General features: G+C 35.6%; 2 protein-coding genes across 3 annotated transcripts in view; one reads left to right on the top strand and one right to left on the bottom strand.

Annotated features, from left to right (window-relative positions):
* Positions 1 to 308: 308 nt before the first annotated feature.
* On the bottom strand, positions 309 to 18,863 carry LOC306859491 (kelch-like protein 17). Of its 2 annotated transcripts, none has more exons than XM_079400532.1 (12): positions 18,641 to 18,863; positions 14,944 to 15,199; positions 13,432 to 13,553; positions 12,313 to 12,534; positions 8,204 to 8,320; positions 7,807 to 8,020; positions 7,573 to 7,717; positions 6,668 to 6,835; positions 6,161 to 6,249; positions 5,961 to 6,034; positions 5,679 to 5,860; positions 309 to 2,673 (listed from the first exon to the last, which is right to left on the bottom strand). In XM_079400532.1, the coding sequence occupies exons 2-12, from the start codon at positions 15,155 to 15,157 to the stop codon at positions 2,445 to 2,447; spliced, it is 1,776 nt and encodes a 591-aa protein (XP_079256658.1). In that variant the 5' UTR covers positions 15,158 to 15,199; positions 18,641 to 18,863; the 3' UTR covers positions 309 to 2,444. The 2 variants fall into 2 exon arrangements, with proteins under 2 accessions (XP_079256658.1, XP_079256657.1); XM_079400531.1 differs by lacking the exon at positions 18,641 to 18,863 and adding an exon at positions 17,322 to 17,453.
* A 362-nt stretch (positions 18,864 to 19,225) lies between these two features.
* Positions 19,226 to 21,505, top strand: part of LOC306859868 (nucleolar complex protein 2 homolog) — a 36,990-nt gene continuing 34,710 nt past the window's right edge. Inside the window, exons 1-4 of the mRNA XM_079401245.1 lie at positions 19,226 to 19,293; positions 20,489 to 20,617; positions 20,776 to 20,971; positions 21,106 to 21,222. Of these exons, the coding sequence (XP_079257371.1) occupies positions 19,274 to 19,293; positions 20,489 to 20,617; positions 20,776 to 20,971; positions 21,106 to 21,222 (462 nt within the window). The 5' untranslated portion in view covers positions 19,226 to 19,273. The remainder of the gene's footprint in view (positions 19,294 to 20,488; positions 20,618 to 20,775; positions 20,972 to 21,105; positions 21,223 to 21,505) is intronic.

Here is a 21,505-nt window from a genome sequence, read left to right as displayed (position 1 = left end):
AAAAATGAAACTTATATCATTCTCTCCCTGTGGTTTCAAACTTGTATTATTATTATTTAATTGAGTTTTTTTTCTCCTGTGGAACATGAAAGATGATATTTTGAGAAATGTCTGTTGTGTTTTTGTCAACGGGTACCAAAACTGTTTGGTTACCAACATTCTTCAAAATATCTTCTTTGTGTTCTGCCGAAGACAGTAAGTCATACAGGTTTGGAATGGCATGAGGGCAGCAGAATCTTTATTTTTGGGTGAACTATTTCTTTAATAATGTGTCAATTTATTTGTTCAAATGAGATTAAACTCGCATTCCACCTGAAAACAGCTTTATTTCATTTACAGTAGTGCGTTTTGATTTTATACAGCAGTATATTGCTCCATTTGACATTAGTGCAAAGAAATTCATGTTTGTTCTTAAATATAGCAAAACATAACACATTCAATAACGTTACAATTCAAAAAGAAAACAAAAAGACAAAAGAAAGCCACAGTTACATTGACATTGCACAAAGTTTCAGGATATTTGGTTATATACATATACTGTAATTTCCTTCTGTGGGGTTGTGGTCCTGTGGTGTTATGTATGTATGGTCAAAGTGCAGGATGCTTCACCTCTACAGAAACACACACACACAGCACTCTGATCTCCCTAGACACAAACTTATACTGTCCTTAAACAAGTTTTTCTGAATTAACAAAGTCCTTTAAAAAAGGAAAGAAAATCCTAACTTCTCAGAAGTTTTGAAATCATATAATACTACGCTACATTTTAAAACCTACATAAAATGGCAGAGAGCAGGATTGACTTAAACGTATAGTTCCCCAAAAAAGAAAATCATTTACTCACCCTTATGTCATTTCAAAACGTGTTGTCTTTAAAAAGAAGATATTTAGATTAATGCCTAAGCTGCTCTTTTCTCATACAACTGTTCTTTTATTCCCATCTACTTCAAATTGTACAGACAATTCTTCTAAATATATTCCTTTGTGTTCTACCTAATAAAGAACGTCATACGTGTTAGTAACAACCTTATTTTGGGGGAACTATCCTTTGTTTTGGGGTGATCTGTGCTCTCATCAGATAAACTAATTACTCACAAAACTCACCGTTCACTCATCTACCCATCTGAGGTAAGATGCATTGGTAGTGGCCGTTACCAATGGCATCGCAACACAACACATACTATCTATATCTATCAAGCTGTCAAATCTGACAGCCCTGGCAAATAAACAAAGTTTCGAAATGCAATACACAATGACATGGTTTACTAACTAAAGACTTGCGACAAAATACTAATAAATGTGACATACAACATATAGGAGCTTATAATAGCCGAGTTACTCACATTGAAGGGCTTGATATTGAAGTGTCAGTGTTACTGATTACCCGTTAGTGAATCAGAATTAGTTCTGAGCACCGTTCACCCTTTCGAAAACACGAGAAATTAAAAAGTGCAGCTTTAACGTCACAGCTAGTTTTAGGTATGGCTATAGTCTTTATTAAAAAGACATTTCTCCTGGTTAGTGATATAGACGTGTCATATTAGTAAAGTTTGCACTCATGTAGAGCGCAAACTCTCAAAGGCTTGTAATACATGACTGTAGAAAACAAACCAAACATGTCTGTTAGATAAAACACTAAATACCTGTTCTTCCTAAATCTCACATTTCATACCAAACACCAGTGCTTCTGTGATATGTAGTAAGTATGCCCATTAGTACGTTAAAACTATATTTCCTCTCTTAAGTCAGAGGTGGTCCTTCAAACATCTCTGAAATAGTGTCATATGTTTATATTACATTTGATAAATAAATAGGAAAATAAGTAAAACATATATTATGTTGTTAACATGATCTGACACACTCAGGTGTACGTAGTGTAAAATCCAGCCACCGTTTTGTGTGAATTTTCTGCTTTTAAATGTCCATGCGCATCTGTGGTGAGACAGGGCAGCATTGCACATTACTACCACCTAGTGTGGCACAGCAGCACTACAATATTATTTTCTGCCAGGACGAAATTTCTGTAAACATGCGTGGCAGAACCTGTCAAGAGCTACATTCCTAAAGTTTTTCATTCTCTTTTGTTTTGTTTTGTTTAATATATTATTTCTTAATATTTCAAAAAAGAATCATAAATATACATTTAGATATACATCATACACAAAAGTGACCGCAAAATGGCAGAGCAACATTATTTTGCACTTTCAAGCACTGGGGTTTATAGGATGAGAGCTGTGGAGGCCTAGAGTGTGTGAGAGTGTGTGTTTTTTTCTTTTCATCCTTTTTTTACCCTCATGATCTGCAGAATGCTGCAGTGTTCCTCCAGGCAGAAGGAGGACACTGTGGCCCACGAAACACTCCTCGTCTGATGCTCAAACAGAGCAGTTGCGCCTCTTGGCCACACAGGGCAGGCCGCTGGAGCTAAGCCGGGTCTTTACCCTTTGTCAAAGACTTGTGGAGGAGACGGAAAGAGTGGGAGAGGACGGAGGAGGAAAGTTGAGGAGTTCCAGAACCGCGACTCCCACGCTGCTACGGCGTGTGAACATACACGACGCCGCCACCCATTTGTTGCTACGAGGGTTGTACTTTTCTATGGAGTTGAGACTAGAGCTGCCATCATTGCCTCCCACCGCATATAGCCAGCCATCCATGGCGACCAGGTCATGTGTGCTCCTGAAGATCAAGGGAAGAGATGGTCCATTAGGAACCGAATGATTTTTTGCTCTCAAAAGGGTAGTTTCTTCTGTGAAACATGTCCTTTAAAGGGATAGTTCACCCAAAAATGAAAATTATGTCATTAATTACTCACTCTCATGTCATTCAAACCACATAAGACCTTTGTTCATCTTTGGAACACAAATATTTTCAATGAAATCCAAGAGCTTTCTGAATCTGCATAGACAGCAACACAACTACAATGTTCAAAGCCCAGAAAGGTAGTAAGGACATCATTAAAATAGTCCATGTGACATCAGTGGCTCAACCGTAATGTTATGAAACTACAAGAATACTTTTTGCCAATTCAACAATTTCTTCTCTTCTGTGTCAGTCTTCGACGCTTGTTCACGACAGTACCTTAACACATGTCTGTGACACAGAATAGAAGAAATGATTGAATAAAGTCATTATTTTTGTTTTCTTTGCACACAAAAAGTATTATTGTAGCTTCATAACATTAAGGTTGAACCAATGATGTCACATCAGGGACGGACTGGGAGTAAAAAACGGCCCTGGATTTTCTCCCAAATAGGCCCACCACAACTACAGTATCCTGTCGTATGGCAAATAACATCACAAAACCCATGGTGACCCTGCTGACAAAAACAATAGAAACCATCACAGAAATTCTAATGATTTCCACTACAAATACCATTACAAACATTACAAACTATTAACTTTGAACCATTAAAATAATTAAATAATGGTTTCCTGTAGTGTGTTTTGGGACATATTAGACTAGGATTAAGTGTTTTTTTTTTTTTAAATGACCAATTACCAGTAGAGACCAACAGGTGCTATTACAGTTTCCATTAAAACCAATACAATTCTCATTATAAATCAGTAAAAACCATTACAAATTATGTGATGGTTTTTATTAGATTTTTTTCAGCGTGGAATTTAAATAAATATATATTATTGTATGAACTAAAATACTTGAAAACTACATAAAAAGAGCAGAATGCAAAATGTATATGACAATGATAAACATAAACCTAGAATCTAGAAACCTGAAACAACAGAATTCTTCAATTTTAGTATGTCTCTTTGTGTGTGTGTCATGTTAATCAGACTAATCACCTTATAGGCGACTTCATTTACTGTATTTTCTAACTCAATATCTCTCAAATGTAACCCGTTGTAGAATCACTTAAGGCAGCGATTATTAGCACTAAGTGAAAATAACATTTTCTTTTCGATAGATGCTATTTACACTAAGTGCAAATAGGGTAACACTGCACACTATGAATTAGGTAAGCATTAGTAAATAGTCAATCCATCCTTTATAAAGGATGTTCCAGCATTAACAGGCATTAGTAAGCATTTTATAAATGCAGCTATAAATGTTTTGTTCTTGAGCATATATATATATAGTTTAATAATTGTATTTTCATACTTTATTAATGATCAATTTAACATTTCTAAATTATTATGTTATTTACAAACCAGTTATTTAGGAGTTTTCAGTGGATAAGATCACTTAGAAAGTGTAAGTAAATGATTAATAAACTATTTAAAATGTACATTTACAAATCTTATTATTTAGACACATCATAATAATTAGTCATTGTGTTAATAAATGCTTTATTAACACATATTCCTGCTGTAATTCATGATTAAGTCAGGTAGTTATAAAACATTTAGTAGTTGCCAGCCATCTATTTTTGTGAGCTCATCTAAAGTGAGGACTATTTATACCTTATAAAGCATTTACAAAGGAGATTTAAAGGCTCATTTATCTCCCAAACAGAAAAGTTAAACAAACACTACACAGAGGGATACAGAACACAGAAATATTTTTTCATGATGCAAAAAATTTAAAGTTATCAAAATTGAAAAATAAACCTCTGCAATTTCACTGAAAAAAGTAAATAAATAAAAATTCAAGTGTACAGTTTCATTTTTTGCATTTTGAAAAAATATTTCTGTTCTGTATCCCTCTGTGTTGTGTTTGTTTATTTTTTCTGTTAGGAAGATAACCGAGCCTTTAAATCTCCTTTGTAATAGATATGCCTAATAAATAAAGAACAAGCCATTTATAGCTGTATTTATAAACTACTTACTAATGACTATTACTGTTGGGATAATGCTTTATAAAGGATGAACTAACTATTTACTAATGTTTACCTAATGATTCATAGCGTGTAGTTATTATAAAGTGTTACCGCAAATAGCTATAGATTCCATTTACACTGTGTTAAAATAGCAGGATTTTCTGCTATTTATACTTCTTATTGCAAATAGTGGCAATTATCTGCACCTCAGTATTGCAATACATTATAAAACAGTATGCAATAATAACTTATTGAGTGTAAATTTTAATTCAAATTATTAAATGGATGCCACCTTATTGGGACAATAAAGCCCTCTCTACACCTACCCTAATCGATACTTTATTTTCAACTTTTGATTATTTCCTTAATTTTTATTAAAAAAATTAATGCTTTTCTGATGGGATTTGAAATTTGAAAAGGGAGAAAAAAAAAGTTCGCCAAAAGGCCGATTCGAACCTGGGTCGATCCCGTCAAAAGGAGTACGACACACGCGTTACCATCTGCGCCACTGGAGATGATGACTATTAGCCATCCTTTGTAATGTTGACTAGCCCAATCACACATTGGTGAGCAGAGTTAGTGTAAATAGACACTCCGCGTTACTTAATCTTACACTTTTTCTTTGATGATGAACCAGTCAGGCCGACGGCCGCTGTGTCCAGATGGCCAGTTCGCCCCTGTGTCACTATTTTAACAATGTAGTACCTTTCTGGGCCTTGAATGTGGTAGTTGCGTTGCTGTCTATGCAGGGTCAGAAAGCTCTTGGATTTCATAAAAAATATCTAGTGTTCCAAAGATGAACAAAGGTCTTACAGGTTTGGAACGACATGAGGGTGAGTAATTAATGAACTTTCATTTTTGGATGAACTATCCCTTTAAATAAATGCTTGAAGGTCACTATCAAACCTGCGGATGTTCATGGGGGCCACTCCCTCCCAGGTGTTGGTTTTCGGATTATATCGTTCCACTGAATTTAGGCAGCTGGTACCATCATTGCCACCCGCAACATAAAGCATGCCCTCCAATACAGCAACTCCTGCACTGCTCCTCCTGCTCAGCATGTTGGCAATGGCAGTCCAGGCATTACTCTAAAAATAAAATATCATCCATAGTCATTTATTTAACCATGGAGAATAAGCATAAAACCAGAGATGTTTTCAACATGTCAGAGAGACATGTGTCACCTACCTGAGGGTCGTACTTTTCTACCGTGGCTAAGTGTGAGGAGCTGTCATACCCACCGACCGCGTACAAACTGCCATCTAATAGAAGAAATAGGCGAAACGGGTTCATGTTTGCTGTTCAATTTCAACTGCTTAAGATATAGAGGAAGTGCTTTTACATTTGCTCTTTACATTTATTAGTACATTAGCATTACATATTTCTACCTAATGTGGCCACTCTAACGTATCTCCTCCTGGTGCTCATGGCAGCGATGGAGGTCCAGGTACTGGTTAGAGGGTCATACCTCTCCGCACTGCAGACAAAATCAAAGACAGAGAGATTTATCGAAGAGATAAAAAAATAATATTAAAATGTTCAAATTAATTTTTAATATATTCAAAAATATTTTAGATACTTTTTATTAGATAAATTATATATAATTTCACATACATTTTTAGATTAACATTTAAAGGTGGGGTATGTAATTTTTCAAAATCGCTTAAGAAAACTGAGTCCAAAACAAATTTGTAGCCAATCAGCAGTAAGGGGCGTGTCTACTCATGACGTGGAGGAGAGAGTGTTCAGAGAACAGCCGAGTGTGTTTGGGCGTGTTTGTTTTGGTGATTTCAAATATCAACATTGGCTTCCAGAAATCGCTTACCCCCACCTTTAATGTTTTTTATAACTTTTTCTATTATTACTTTTCTCATTTGTTTGTCTAGATAGTATACCTGTTGAGACAAGAAGCACCATCGTATCCTCCTGCTGCATACAGCAGCCCATGCAGGACCGCCACACCTAAACAGCTCCTCCTCGTTCCCATAGACACCTCAGGTTGCCACGCATTGGTTACAGGGTCATACGACTCTACAGTAGCCAAATCAGAAGTGCCATCATACCTGGTTTGGGAAAAGCAAAGCAAAGTCAAAGAAGAACAATAGAGCTTTCACATGTGTTTTTGTATATATTGCGTCTTTATTATGCAAGTAAAGACAAGCCCATCATCATTCACAGAAATTCATTAGTCAACAGCTGACACATTTCCTAACTAATCTTAGGTAACTTCTTGATTGCTTCAGCAGAGTAATCTTAAGAAAATAATGTGGCTTTCTGCACATTCTGTTCCTTTTGTAATGTAATAAATCAAGTCTGGATGTGTGGCCTTGGCTGCTGTGTTGCATCTTGCTGTTTTTTCATCATTGTGCATTATGGGTGCTGCATTTTTAAGATGCTGTATCAGGTTAAAGACTCTTCAACTTCTATGGAAGAAAAAAAACATGCTTTTGTAAATTATACCAAAAAATTGGTTTACAAACATATTTATGAAATGAAGTTAAAATTATGATGTAAAACGTAGGAAATATAACAATAAAATTATATAAAAAACTTAGTTATGACGGTCAAAATTATTAGATAAAAAAGTAATTATAAGATATTAAGTCATTTGACAAAATGTAAAAAAACAAGTAAATGCCAAGTTTGAACATTTTTATGCTTAAGCAGGTGAGACACACACATTAATGCCTCAAAACTTAAAAGGTCTGCATTACAAGGGTCTCTACCACTTCAGTTTGCCGTTATGAAAGGAAAAAACAGTTGATTCTCCAACAAAGATGAGGCTTTTGGGTCTGCGTACCCTCCAACAGCGTAGAGCTTGTTTCCAATAGCAGCCACTCCGACTCGTGCCCGCCGTGTTGACATGGATGCAACCATGTGCCAGCGGTCTGTCCTAGTGTCATAGGCCTCACAGTCTCCGTGAATGGCAAAAAGACTGCCCCCCCCTGAAAGACATTTGGTATTTAAATCAACCCACCAACCCACTGACGTATGTGCATGTGTGTTTTATGTGCTCTTGTCCTGATTTACAGACCTACAGCAAAGAGCACCGGACTGGCTCCCTCACAGCGACGTGGTCGGGTGCGGCTGTTACTGAGAACACCCCTCTGCTCGGGCATCAAGTGATACTTCAGTGCCTCTATCAGCAGGTCTTTGCACTCGGAGTGGTGACGCACCAGCAGCTCCGTATCCACATTACTCATCAGGAAGTCTCGTGTCAGCAGGGGCAGACGCACACACTTCATCAGCTGAAGACGTGGATGGAAAGAGTGAGAGGTAAGACGTGTGTGAAAAAAGGATTAAAGAAAGCAAATGGAGGGAATTAAGAAACGAGTATCGATTTGCAGAGACTTAATCCTTTATAAGCATTAATCCTGTGATTTGCTGTGATGTTGCTAAAAGCGCACTTTGACAGGAGGAATCATACCCACCCGAGGCACATGCTGCCTCCGCCCATCAATGTCATGCTTGACCCAGCTCAGCACAGCCCTGTACACCTCCTCCTCTGATGGGACATTCAGGTTATCACTAGAAATCAGATCCAGCACCTGCAGAAAATCACAAGAGAGGGTTCATAACCGATCTTAAAACTAAAGGAGTGGTATGGTTTCAGTTGGAATAAAGTGTTTACATAACTAAAAGACAAATTGCTGTTTTAATCTGAATGAAGTGCATCTAAACATCTTATGTAATATATTGCACAGGACAGATGTGCTCAGTTTGAGTCTGAACAGCACATCGTGTTCTGCACAGAATGTCAAAAAACAGATCTCTGTTTGAAAAAGAGTTCGTTTAGTGTTGTCAAATGATTAATCGTGATTAATCGCATCCAAAATAAACGTTTGTGTTTACATAATATTTGTATGTGTACTGTATTTACTTTTTATGTATATATAAATACACACACATATAGTATATATTTTGGAAATATTAACATGTATATATTTATATTATTATATATAAATATATTTAATATATAAACAAAATTTTTCTTAAATATATACATGTATGTGTTTGTATTTATCTATACATAATAAATATACACAGTACACACACACATTATGTAAACAAACACTTATTTTGGATGCGATTAATCACGATTAAATGTTTGACAACACAATTTAAAGTCAATATTACACTGATCAACACTGTATTATACATGTATAATTTCACCAATTCTTTATTCAGTAGACAATTTTAATATTTTAAAAATCATTTGAATCTTTGTTATTGCAAAGTCACATATATTAAAAGAAAGTTTGTGAAATCATTATTTTTTTTTAAATATATACATTTTTGTAAAAACATATATACACACTACTATTCACTTTTTTGTGGTCGGCAAGATTTTTTAAATCTCCTGTAATGCAAATTATCAGCAGCCATTATTTCAATCTTCAGTGTCACATGATCACACTGAAAAATGCTGATTGGTGAAAAATGTAACATTTCTTGTTATTCATGTTAAAAACAGTTGAGCTTCTTAATATTTTTGTGGCGAACGTGGCAATTTTTCAGTATCCGTTGATGAATAAAAGTTCAAAATAACAGCTTTTATCATTTATTTGAAATAAACATTTTTGTAACATTCTAAATTTCTTTATTGTCACCTTTAATCGATTTAATGCATCCCTGTTTAATAAAAAGTATTATTTTCTTTCAAAATAAAAATCAGATTGACCCCAAACTTTTAAACGATAGCATCAAATTATAAACAAAAGGGACAAAATAAATAAATGTAATCCATATATGTTACCACAAAACCAGTCATAAGGGTCAGTTTTTTAAAATTTTGAATTTATACATCATCTGAAAGCTGAATAAATAAGGACGATATTTGGCTGAGATACAACTATTTTAAAATCTGGAATCTGAGGGTGCAAATAAACAAAAAAATCTAAATATTGAGAAAACTGCCTTTAAAGTTGTCCAAATGAAGTTCTTAGCAATGCATATTACGAATCAAAAATTAGGTTTTGACATATTTATGGTAGGAAATTTACAAAATATCTTCTTGGAACATAATCTTTACTATATCCTAATAATTTTTGGCATAAAAGAAAAATCAATAATTTTGACCCATACAATGTATTGTTGGCTATTGGTACAAATATTATACTATAATATACTTATGACTGGTTTTGTGGTCCATGGTCACATATTTAATATGCAAAAACTGTGTGTACATATAGGCTGTTTTTTTGCACACATATACATACATATATATACATATATATATACTAAGACTTCTTTTCAAAACATTGCTGTGTTTGCTTGTGTTTACTTCTTATTACTAACACACACTTCTGGGTTAACCAATAGTGCTGAGTGAATGTTTAGACTGAACAATGGCAGACAGGGAGGTGGGGGAGGAAAGGCTGATAAAATTGTTTGGGAAACAGTTATCACATTCCATTTGCTTCTGTAAGTGATGCAAAAATTGCTTTCTTTTCTTTGTGTTGTGATATAAGGCTTTAGCTTACCATTACACTATCATCTAATCTACGCTGGCAAAAGCACAGCTTTTGTAATGTTCCGGTCACTGACTGTTTGTTTATTTGGGGCAGAGGCCACAGTTAACATTGCTACAAGCATTTCCCAGGTCTTCTGGGTTAAATACGGGGCCAATGGGAGCCTCCAGCCTGCAACAGCTGTAAAGAGTGAGAGAGAATCAGAGAGAGAGAGAGAGAGAGAGAGAGAGAGAGAGAGAGCGCGAGAACAGCGGCCTATGTCATGAGCAACCTCTTCCTAATGGTTCGCTCCAATCAGTGTCTAAACAGCAGGGGGATTTTATAGAATCATGTAACCTTTCAAAGCACAGAAATGCTAATACCTGCAGCACTCCATTTATTCAAAAGATGCTTTTCTGCAAAGAGAGCGGATTAGGGCTGATGAAATTAGTGTGGTATGAGAGCAGGAGCTGCTTTCTGCTGATTAGCTGTCTCAGCTTCTCACTGACGTGCTGTTTTCGCCGTGTATTTGAGCGGATGATTGACACCGTATTGAAGGTGCTGACGCAGAGAGCACTTATATCAGTGTCACCGTGGGGCAATGCATTCTGACATTTTAGCTTTTGCAAGTCAATGAGGTCAAGGTTTGGCTGATTAGTACGGTCCAGTTAGCTTCTGCTGATAGATGCTTTAACTATATTATCCGGGGCCAAAACATCTCTCTGCTTTCACAGCCATGTTCCTGTGTATGCTGACTAAATAATTTTTTTCGAGCAATGTAAACTGCTAATATTTAATTATGGTATTGTAATAATTATAATTTTGGGATTATGTAATTATATATAAAATATGTTCGCTACTGAAGCACAAAGATTTTTGTTTTTGAAAGCTTTTTATGCTGCATTTATTTGATCAAAATACAGTAAAAATAGTAAAATTCTTAAATAAAATTACAATTTAAAATATCTGTTTTCTGTATTAATATTTTTTTAAATGCCTTTTATTCCTGTGATAGCAAAGCTGAAATTTCAGCAGCCATTACTTCAGTCGTCAGTGTCACATGATCCTTCAGAATTCATTTTAATATGATGATTTGGTGCAATGTTCAAGACACATTTCTGATTATTAATATTTTTAATGTTGAAAACATGAATTTTTTCCAGGATTCATGGATGAATAAAAAAAAAAATTCTAATAATAATTCATGTCGTTATATCCCTATATAATATACAATTCAAGTGTTTGGGGTTTGTTTTTATAATGTTACAAAATATTTCTATTTCAAATAGAAACAAACAAACAAAACAACCCCAAACTTGTAGTATGTATTTTAATATGTTATATAGGGATATTAATGAAATTAATGAAAAGATGGCAGAATTTGAACCACATAATTCTGAGAGACACTGCGCCAGCTGAGCAACTGACATTGAAATGAATGGAAAGTCTATCTGACAGCTTTCTCCAGACCTTGGGAGTTTTTTTTCTTCTTTTTTTAAAGAGGGTGAGGGGTGTTTTAAAAACCAGGATGTGACCAGCCTTCCTGCACTGAAGGTCAAAATAGTACAATCATTTCTTTTTTTCTCAGACCAAGTCAAAAGTATCAAGACTTCCCAGGCGACAGGGAGGAGGAGAGAGGATCAAGAGATTCTGTTTTTAAAAAGCTCAAGGCCAATGTGACAGGAAGTGGTGTCAGTGACATATATATAGTTAGACATCCGTAGCCAAAACCATTTTTCCTCCAAGGATTGTTATGGCTCAGCTCCCCAGCGCTCTCCATGCATCATTTAATCATGGTACACTTTACCCCTCTTTTTACATCATGATTACCCTGGGCATTTCAGTTCCTCGCACAAATCTATTATGTGTTTTTTTTTTTCTTTTGGCGCTTAACAGCCCCAGTCCTGCTTCACATTTATTATACGACAGAGTGGTCAGGTTGTTAGCTAAATTTCAGTAATTAAAAATAAAAAAATAAAATATATTCCTTATGTATATATTATAAATATTACATATAAGATGTAAAACCTAAACTTAACTTAAAAATTAGACTAAAATAAATAATTTTAAGCACATAAGTACTGAAATACCTGTTTGAGAGGTAGCAGCATAAACTCCTCAGTCTTCGATACCTCTACAAAGTGCTGCAGGACATACTTATGGGCCGACTTGAGAAGGTCGCTGCAGGAGTGAGTGTCTGCAAAGCTACGGATGCCAAGGCAGTTTGAGGGGTCCAGCTGGCTGAGAAGGAATTTGCAGCAGGCATCTCTCACTCCGTTGAGCTGCAGGAGACTAGCTGCAGGCAACAGGGTCTGCCCGAGGTATAGACAAGATACAGTGGGTGAAACAAAGGAAAACTAGAAAAAAGTAAGTGAATCTTTAGTGAATCATAAGGCTTTCTTAAGGGGCGGTCACATTAACTGAGTTTGCTTACAAAATTTTGTGATCGAAAATCAGTCATTTCAGTAATATCACACAATCGGGAGTTTCGCATGAGTGCAAAAATGTCCCTCATGCAGATTTCACAGATGCATTAACTAAGAGAAAGCTGCTTGATTTGAAAGTGACTTCTGAGTGAGTTTTTACATTGCTGCACTACTGACAACAGTCAATAGACTTTTTTTGCTAAATTTTACTGAAAAAATTGCAGAAATCTTGCTTATGTGACCACACCATAAGGTCAATTTCCTGTAAAATAGCCGCCACATACTCTACCAGTCAAAAGTTTTTGAACATTTAAATGTTTTTTTTTTTAGCAGCAAATCAGAATATTAGAATGATTTCTGAAGGATCATGTGACTGGAGTAATGATGTTCAAAATTCAGCTTTAAAATCAGGAATAAATTACATTTTAAAATATATTCAAATAGAAAACAGGTATTTTAAATAGTAAAAATATTTCAAAATTATACCATTTTTGCTGTACCTATAAATGCATAAATGCTTGGTGAGCAGAAGAGACTTCTTTAAAAACATTAAAAATCTTACTGTTCAAAAACTTTTGACTGGTAGTGTATGCATTTGCTATTTTGAAACAGCACAAGTATCAGAAGACCTTCATTTGCAAAGATGCAAATCGTAAGTTTGCACAAACCGTCTGAACATCCTATCTTAGTACCTCACAAAGCAGACAGGATAACCTCGCACAGGGTAATTGCACTTAATGCACTATACATGATGCACTTAAAAAGACACTAAAGGTGACGTACCTGCACATTTCCCTCTCCTACTACAATTTCGGCAGTGTAGGCGTACTGTACCAGCTGCTCCAGAGCCTGAGGGTCAATGTCATGCAGGGTCACATGAGTCTGACGGCTCTCCGACATCTCATCTGCACAGTCACAACACACAGCAGTTTCTCTCAAACCGAGGCTTTTGCAGAACACTGGTAGATTTAGTTTCCCAGGGGTTTGACGATACCATTATGGCCCGTTCACACATACAGTGGCCTCTAGTGGGCGCTGAGTAGCTGAACTGTCCGTCAAAGCGGGTGCTCTAAAGTTATTGGTACTGTTCAACTGGCTATAGCTTTTGAAAATCTGATCACAAATGGGCTGAACATCTGATCAGAGTTCAGAGTCTTTGTGCTGTTGGACGCTAGCAGACATTCCTACTTGACTGCTGTATTTAACTGTTATCAGACAGTGGATCACTCTCTGTACTCCCAATGGTTGTCACCACATTTTATCATTTGCATGAACTTTGCTTGATTTTGATATGTTGCCAACAGTCACCGGAAATCACTGTATGAATGAACGAACCTTGAGATAGTGTTGTTATTGTTAACTAAACCTATTTTTAAAAATCAATATTGTTAACTGTAACAAAATCTAAATATTAAATTAATAGATATTAATAAACACTATAATTTTATACAATTAATACTAAAATAACACTTTTTGAGATCTATGACAACATTGACGTTAAATTAACATTCCACACAAAATAATCGCTAGATTGCCTAAATTCTATTTTCTAACTTTTTAGACAAATTCTGTACTCTGTTTACACAAACAACTTTTTCATATTTTCTATTGACTAAAAAAGCATGACATTTTATGAAAGGAAAGAGATCTACTTTTGTGTTTTAAATACACAATAATAACCACTTATTTCTAATATGTTATTATTTTTCATTATACTGTTGGAAAACATTTAGAGAAAATGTAATAAATAGCATTCCCTATAAGAAATGCAGAAAATTCAGAGTGAGAGCATTAGTCCAAAGGTTGCGATGTTAAGCAATTTAAGTTTTGATATATATATATAATGGAGTTTACATCAGTGCTTTGTTAGTAGATCTAGTCTATGGTAAGTTCAGAATAGTCATGGCTCTGAAGAGCCCATACTGTCCTGACTCATACCATCACACTCTAGTCTGAGGTGCAGCGGGACACACGAGCAATAGGAAAAACCAGGCACCTGCTGATCTGAGACCAGGACAAGGAAGAGAATAAAGCATGGAAAAAACATTAGTGATGACAAACGGCAGGAAGGAAGGAAAGGCTTGAAAAGGAAGCTGAGGTAATGTACACATCTGAAATAAACAATACACCTTAAAGACCATGTGAAGTCAAGATTTGTTTTTTGTGACTTTTAGTTCATGTGTGTTAGCTTTGAAACCATCTAAATGGTAGCATGCTCTAAAAATATCCCAAAAATTATATTTAATAAATATATGCTTTAAAAACAGACTTATAGTAACATAGAATAAGACATACTTGTAAACATGGCATGGAAGTATGGACTGCAGGAGGCCAGGACCACCTTGTGTGCCTTGATCTCCTTGTTGGCCACATGGAGCACGATGTCGCAGAGCAGGCCACGCTGCCGCATGCGGTTCATAGACACAAAGGAGTCATGGTAGTGGCGCTTGGAGTTGTGCGAGATGCTGTGGCCATCCCGGTTCAGCAGCTGCATACCCCCCTCCATCATGCTCACCGAGGCCTGCTGGAGCCTGGGCCTCACTCTAAGACACTAAAGGAAGACAGAAACACACCCTATGAAACCAAACATAGAGTTTTGTGGCTTTTAAGTTGGTCTATATGCGAATACACTAGAAGTTGACAATATTTTTTTAACAACATTTGAAATCTACACTCTACAACAAAAAAAGTATTGATGACTCATCCTGCACTATTGAGATTTTTGTACAATCAAATGCTCTCTAAATCTGACAATGCCATGAAGCTTCACCATGAAGCATTGTGAATGACATCAACAAAAGCATATAATCATATACCATTTATTAACAACCTCACTGACAGTAGATCTTTACTCATTCATAAAATAAATTCCTCTATGGAGAAAATAAATAAGAAATTTTACTTTCGAAACCAGGCTGTTTTTCAATAGGAAATAAGTCGAGACTAAGTCAAGGAAATAAAAAATGATTTCACAAGGGTTTTTAAGAACTCTAATTCAAGGTAAAGCTAATTATTCATTAGCTGTTAGACATATTTAATGTCTGTGCATTACCTCTCTAACAATCTTTGAGTTATTCGCCAGGCTGTAAATCCATCTTAATTTGTGCTTTCTTGGTTCACATTTCCTTTCCATACAGCATAATGGTTGCTTCAAGGCATTTTAAAACACGAGTACAGAATCATAATGGGAGAAGAAAGCTAGGCCGAAGCGCTCAAGCATTAAATATCATCAAAATGATCACTTCACAAATTCCCACTCATTTTACAGTTTACAGCTACATATGGTTTGCTCCTCAATAGTCAGTGGCCTTTTCTCACTGGCCCGAGGCCTTGAAAGCTTTTTAAATTTGGTCTCTCATGCACAAAGACTCCAGCACACTCACTGAATAAATAAACTGGCTGGTTGATTATAAAAATTAAACCGTGTTCCAGCTGAAAGGACCAGTGGTATGGAAAAGTTGGACCAGGACACATCGTGATGAGTTGGCCAGCCAGCTGCACACATTCAATTCTGCATCAAAAGCATCACTATAGAAACCAAGGTGCCCACGGTAGCACGTGCTGGTATCTGTCATACACTTCACTTTGAGTGGGATGGAGCTGCGTGAGACATTTTAAAGGAGGGCGATAAATAGCAATCCATTTGACAAATGTGGGATTGCAAGATGCCACTTCTTCTATATTAGTGTTGAGGTAGATACTGTTTTTTTAAAAAAAAATCAAATTTGATTTAATATTTTTATATATAAAGCATCCAGCAATGGAATGTTCTCATGAACAGAACGAATAAAATGCACTGTTTTCCTAACAATACCACTCCAACTCCAAAGCATTACTCATGTTACTCTAAATAACAGCCGACAGGTGAAAGAGCATGAGAAGTCATAGGCTCAGTATTACAGACAGCAGTCGTGTGGCTGCCCACAAAATGGCTGTGGGGTTTCAGATGTATAAATCCTTTGGTTATACAAAGCAAACACTGCGGTCTGAAACCTGAGGTCACTAATAAACTGTTTAAACACGCAGAACAGATGAAACTGTTGACAATAGTTTTGTTGTAGTTTGGTAGGCACTCGGTATAGGATTTCTATAGATGCCTCTGTGAGGCCCTTCAAAACAGTAACAAATTGATACTCCAGTATTGCTGGTGAATAGAAGTTGTATTATGATGGTTCATTTCAGGGAATGATGCATTTATCAACAGATACTCCATTAAAACTAAACTCCCTTAACTAAAAATGACCATTGTAACCATAGTAAAACCACTGCTACTAGAATAAAACTGTACTGTACTGTGTCAAATTAAACCAAATGAGTAATAAAATAAATATGACTATAATAATAATAATATGACAACATTTTTGAAAGCTTCGTACACTGTTAGAAACAATTATACTCATATTTTAAGATTTTACAGTAGTAGTAATAGCTGCAGTAACTGGTATTTAGCAGAAATGTAAGGACCAGATTATACAATGCATCTAAAAATTGCACTTTTCTTCTTACATTCTAGACAAGCTGTTCCAGAGTTTAAGACAATCCCTACAAACATCCCCAGTATCATTAAATCTGACTCAGCACACAGTGTGCCATCCAGACAGAGCATCTCTCCCCTCCTCCTCTGTTCTATACAAGTCATGCAGCACAATAACACTGAGTATAACCAGCACTACCTGAACTGACGGACGCCCTTTCCTTTAGTTTCGTTTCTCTGCTTTATGAAGAATATTTTGGAGAGCGCAAGTATTAAGAGTCCATATGAATAATGCATAAAGCCTCAGTTTGGGAGCTTGTGTGTTGTTGACGTAAATGAAAGCCGCATGAGTGCTGGAGGCTGACGTCACTTTTTAAGGTCGCGCCGGATGTTTGTTTTTCTAATTATTTGTCTCTTAAACTAGGCTCTGTTAAAAGTGCTCACAGCCAAACAGAACTGTCAAAGGTGTCGTAGAGCAATCTGATAACCCCCCCCCTCTATAATATTTAAAAGCTGCAACACGATTCTTAAATCATACCTCCTTAACTAGTTAGCAATTGATGGAAAGTTCGAATCATTTTCGCGAATCGGCTCCTTCTAACAGTTCATTTCAAAGAACCGGTTCTAAAATAATTCAGCAATTATTTTACGTCCTGAATTCAGTAGGTTCACACAAGGTCCCTGACATCCCCGCGGTGCATATTACATGATTTGAATATTCCAAGCAAACCATATGTTGGCACAAACTGCCGTTTATACTTTTTTGTCTTAGGTTTTATGAATACATGTTTTCTCTTTAATTTAAAAAGAATTTTTGAATGCTTAACAAATTTAATTCATCAGAATTTATTTTATCAGTTCATTCCAACATGTCCTAAAAAAAAAAGTTTCTGACGCGAGAAACGATTAAGTGGGATTCGAATCGTGAACCGATTCATTGAAAAGATTCCAAATGTAGACTCAAAACAACGATTCATTCACGAATGGGAAATTGCTAAAGCTCATTGTGCATGTAACGTTATAGGAAATAAATGTCTGCTGTCCACGTATATATAATAAATACACGTAAAATCATACAATAGAGGAATGTGTTGCCTTATATAGCAGTAAAATAAGAATCGCTTAGCTGATCTCATATTTTCTTTGTTCAAAGGGGATACGGAGCAGAGATCAGTTGCACTGACAGATGACAAATGAAATCAGATGACAAAATCATTCAGCCCTCATAACATTTCAAAAGCTTTATTAAACTACTGCAGCAGACACGGAGAAGTCAATGCTCAATGCATGAGCTTTAAACATGATCAGTTGACAAACTGATGTCTGAACAAAGAGCACAACAATACCACAGAGAAATTTCATAACACTGCAGCTTTGACACGATTAGCATGTGTTTGCATGACGTATATTTTTAAAAGCATTTTTTTAAACAATGAAATGATAATTAAATACATGTTGTTTTTTTGTCAGCTGATTGAGTTGCAATTCGGTCTGAATGAGATCAGAATCTAAACTCACCTGCCGTCGTCTGTGTCTGATTGACAAGACTCGTTCCTTTCTGTGTAGCGCTCTCTCCAGTTTTGTCCGTGTGTGATGATTAATTTTGATGCATGTAGTGATTTATTTAGCCGTGCGTGGTTAGTTGACATGCTACATCACATGTCGCATCAAAACAGACGTCTGTCTCAGCTCTGATCGGCATTACTAAAAATTGTAATATTCTGTTGAATATGCCACGCCCACCACAAATGTGTCTGGGCTTTGTTGTAACAACGGTGCTAGTGTGTCTGCTTTTATTACCAACCTTAGTGATTGGAGACCTATATCGGTGGGCTTTAGATATTTAGTGAGTTATTTTGTGAGTAAAGTTTACATATCGTCAGTGGCTGGAAAACCTTCTGTAATTGGCAAAAAAAAAAAAATCCTGTATCACTTATATGTAGAGATAAATAATCTGTTTATAATAATATTACCAAACACATAAAGAATCAAAAACGAAGTAATTATGACCTTTAGTTAAAAAGACTTTGGGCTTTGTTTTGTTTTTTGTTTTTTTGTTTAACGCAACGTTAACCAAGAGATCAACTCAGTTTAACTGCCGAAAGCGGTGCATTGTGGGTATTGCGTCCCTGTGCACGTTTCTTATTCAGCATGGCAGGGAAAAACAAGAGGTATGTGCCATTCTTAGCTATTTAACCTCGCATACATCATCATATATTATTGCTTGAGTTAAAGTACAGTGAACATGAATGTATATGGAGGTGTCAGAGCTTTATTCACTTCATAAGACACTTATCTGATTATATTTTTGACGGTAACGTTAGCTAGCTAGTTTTAGCCACTGGTGAACTAAAATTCAGCTGTCTTTTGGGAGATCAACATATATTACTCAACATTTATGGAGAGAACATGGTCGTCCTGACCGTAAATATATAATAGTTAAGTCTGAATTTATTTTTGCATTTTCCACCATAAGCAGCTCCAAAATGAGATCAGGAATAACTTATTTTCTGGTGTACTAAAACTACGTGTGCTTATTTAGAGTTGGATGAATGTTATTCTAATCTTGAGAAAATAAACAAAAAAAAAGCCTTATATTTTCACTTTACAGTAGAAGGAAAGTTGTCTAACCATGCTTTTTTTATTTTATTTTTGCTATTAAAAAAGCTCTACGCATTAAGAAATGAACTGTACTTTTGAGTAATTTACAATCATGTTGAAGTTTTCTAGAACGGGGGTTTCAGTCTTTTAGATGTCAAGGATGGACCCCCATCTATGATCATTTATATGCTAGGGACCCCCATCCTAAATTTTAAAAGGCAGCTATATACTTTCATATATAAAGGCCATGTTAATGTGTATTATTTGGAAAATATTTAGTTTATATTACACTACATTAGTATTTTTACTCACTGTGAGTGATGTGATGTTAGATACGTTATTTAAATTTTATTTTAATCAGTTCATTTATTTAAATTTTTATCCTCAAAAAATAACTAAATTTGATTAAAACAAAAATAGATTAAAATAAATATATGCTAATTTTAATCTATTTTTGTTTTAATCAAATTTAGTTATTTCAATTTAGTTATTTTTTATTGATGATGATATGTATTATTATTTATTTATTATTTTTTACACCGTTTTTACACTTTTCCACATGTGTCATGCAGTTGACTGAGATAATAACTCAAAATACATTTCTTTGTTTTTTTATTTTTTACTAAAAGGGTGCTTTGTAAAGCTTTAATGTACAAATAAATGTAAACAAAACAAACAGAATATACGTACTTTGGCTGCAACTAGTTGAACACGTAGAAAACAAAAACCTACCGAATGCTTTAGTGATGTGCCATCTATGTGCAGGAAATTGGAGGATCTCAGTGTGGATGAGTTCATGTTATCTGGGTTTGATTCTGGTGAGGAAGAGGATTGTGAGGATGAGGAATCAACACAACAGAAAGGGAAGATGAAGAAACCTGCACCTCAGAAGACGTAAGTATGGCCTTCGCATTTTAATGGTAATTCCAGTGTCCCATTTTTATTCCCATTCTCTGCTACATTCTACAAATGTTTGCAGAGTATATGCTATTGTTAGCACTGGAGGAAGCTTGTGAGATAATGTGATCTAACTCTGAGAAACTGTGTCACAGGTCTGTCAAAAAGCATGGCAAGGCATCTGAGCACAAGGACCAACTGACAGCCCTCAAGAGCAAAGACCCAGAATTCTACGAGTTCTTACAAGAAAATGACCAGAAGCTCCTGAATTTTGATGACTCTGATAGCCTTGAAGATGAGGAGGAGGATGAAGAGGAGAGGATGTACCACAAACTCCCTTCTCAACTGGAGGTCAGTCATTTAGTTCTTCCTTTGCAACAAATTATTAATTACTTTTTATACTACAAATCGGAAGTTTACAATTAGCGTGATTGTGTGTATTTTCCTTGGAATATAAAAAAATCACAGTTTTTATTTGATAATAGGAAGCTGATGATGATGAAAATGACGAGGGGGAATCAGGAAAAAAGGATGTGAAAAAGCCTAAAGAAGCTACCAAAGTCACAGAAGCAATGATTGAAAACTGGAGAACTGGACTCAGGGTAACATGTTTATATTATCTTTTATTCAGTATGTTTTTAGTTAGGAACTTTCAGATGATCAGTATGAGCTCTCATTCATTGTCAAAAGAGGATGCTTAACTATACTGGATGGCCAATGTGTTTTGTTTTTTCCTTTTCTTTCAAGCTGTTTTGTTTTTATAGTAAATGAGACATCCTGAATTTACACCAAAAAACCCTGAAATGTAACTTTCCAATGTCATGGTTAGCTGCAGATTTTGAAACTGACACAAGGGGGAGATATTGTTATTTCTGGTAAAGAGCC

The sequence above is a fragment of the Barbus barbus genome (assembly GCF_936440315.1).
Source record: "Barbus barbus genome assembly, chromosome: 40".
In the NCBI taxonomy this organism is placed as follows: Eukaryota; Metazoa; Chordata; class Actinopteri; order Cypriniformes; family Cyprinidae; genus Barbus; species Barbus barbus.
The sequence above is the reverse complement of the archived record's forward strand: the minus strand, read 5'-3'. Positions and strand labels throughout refer to the sequence as shown.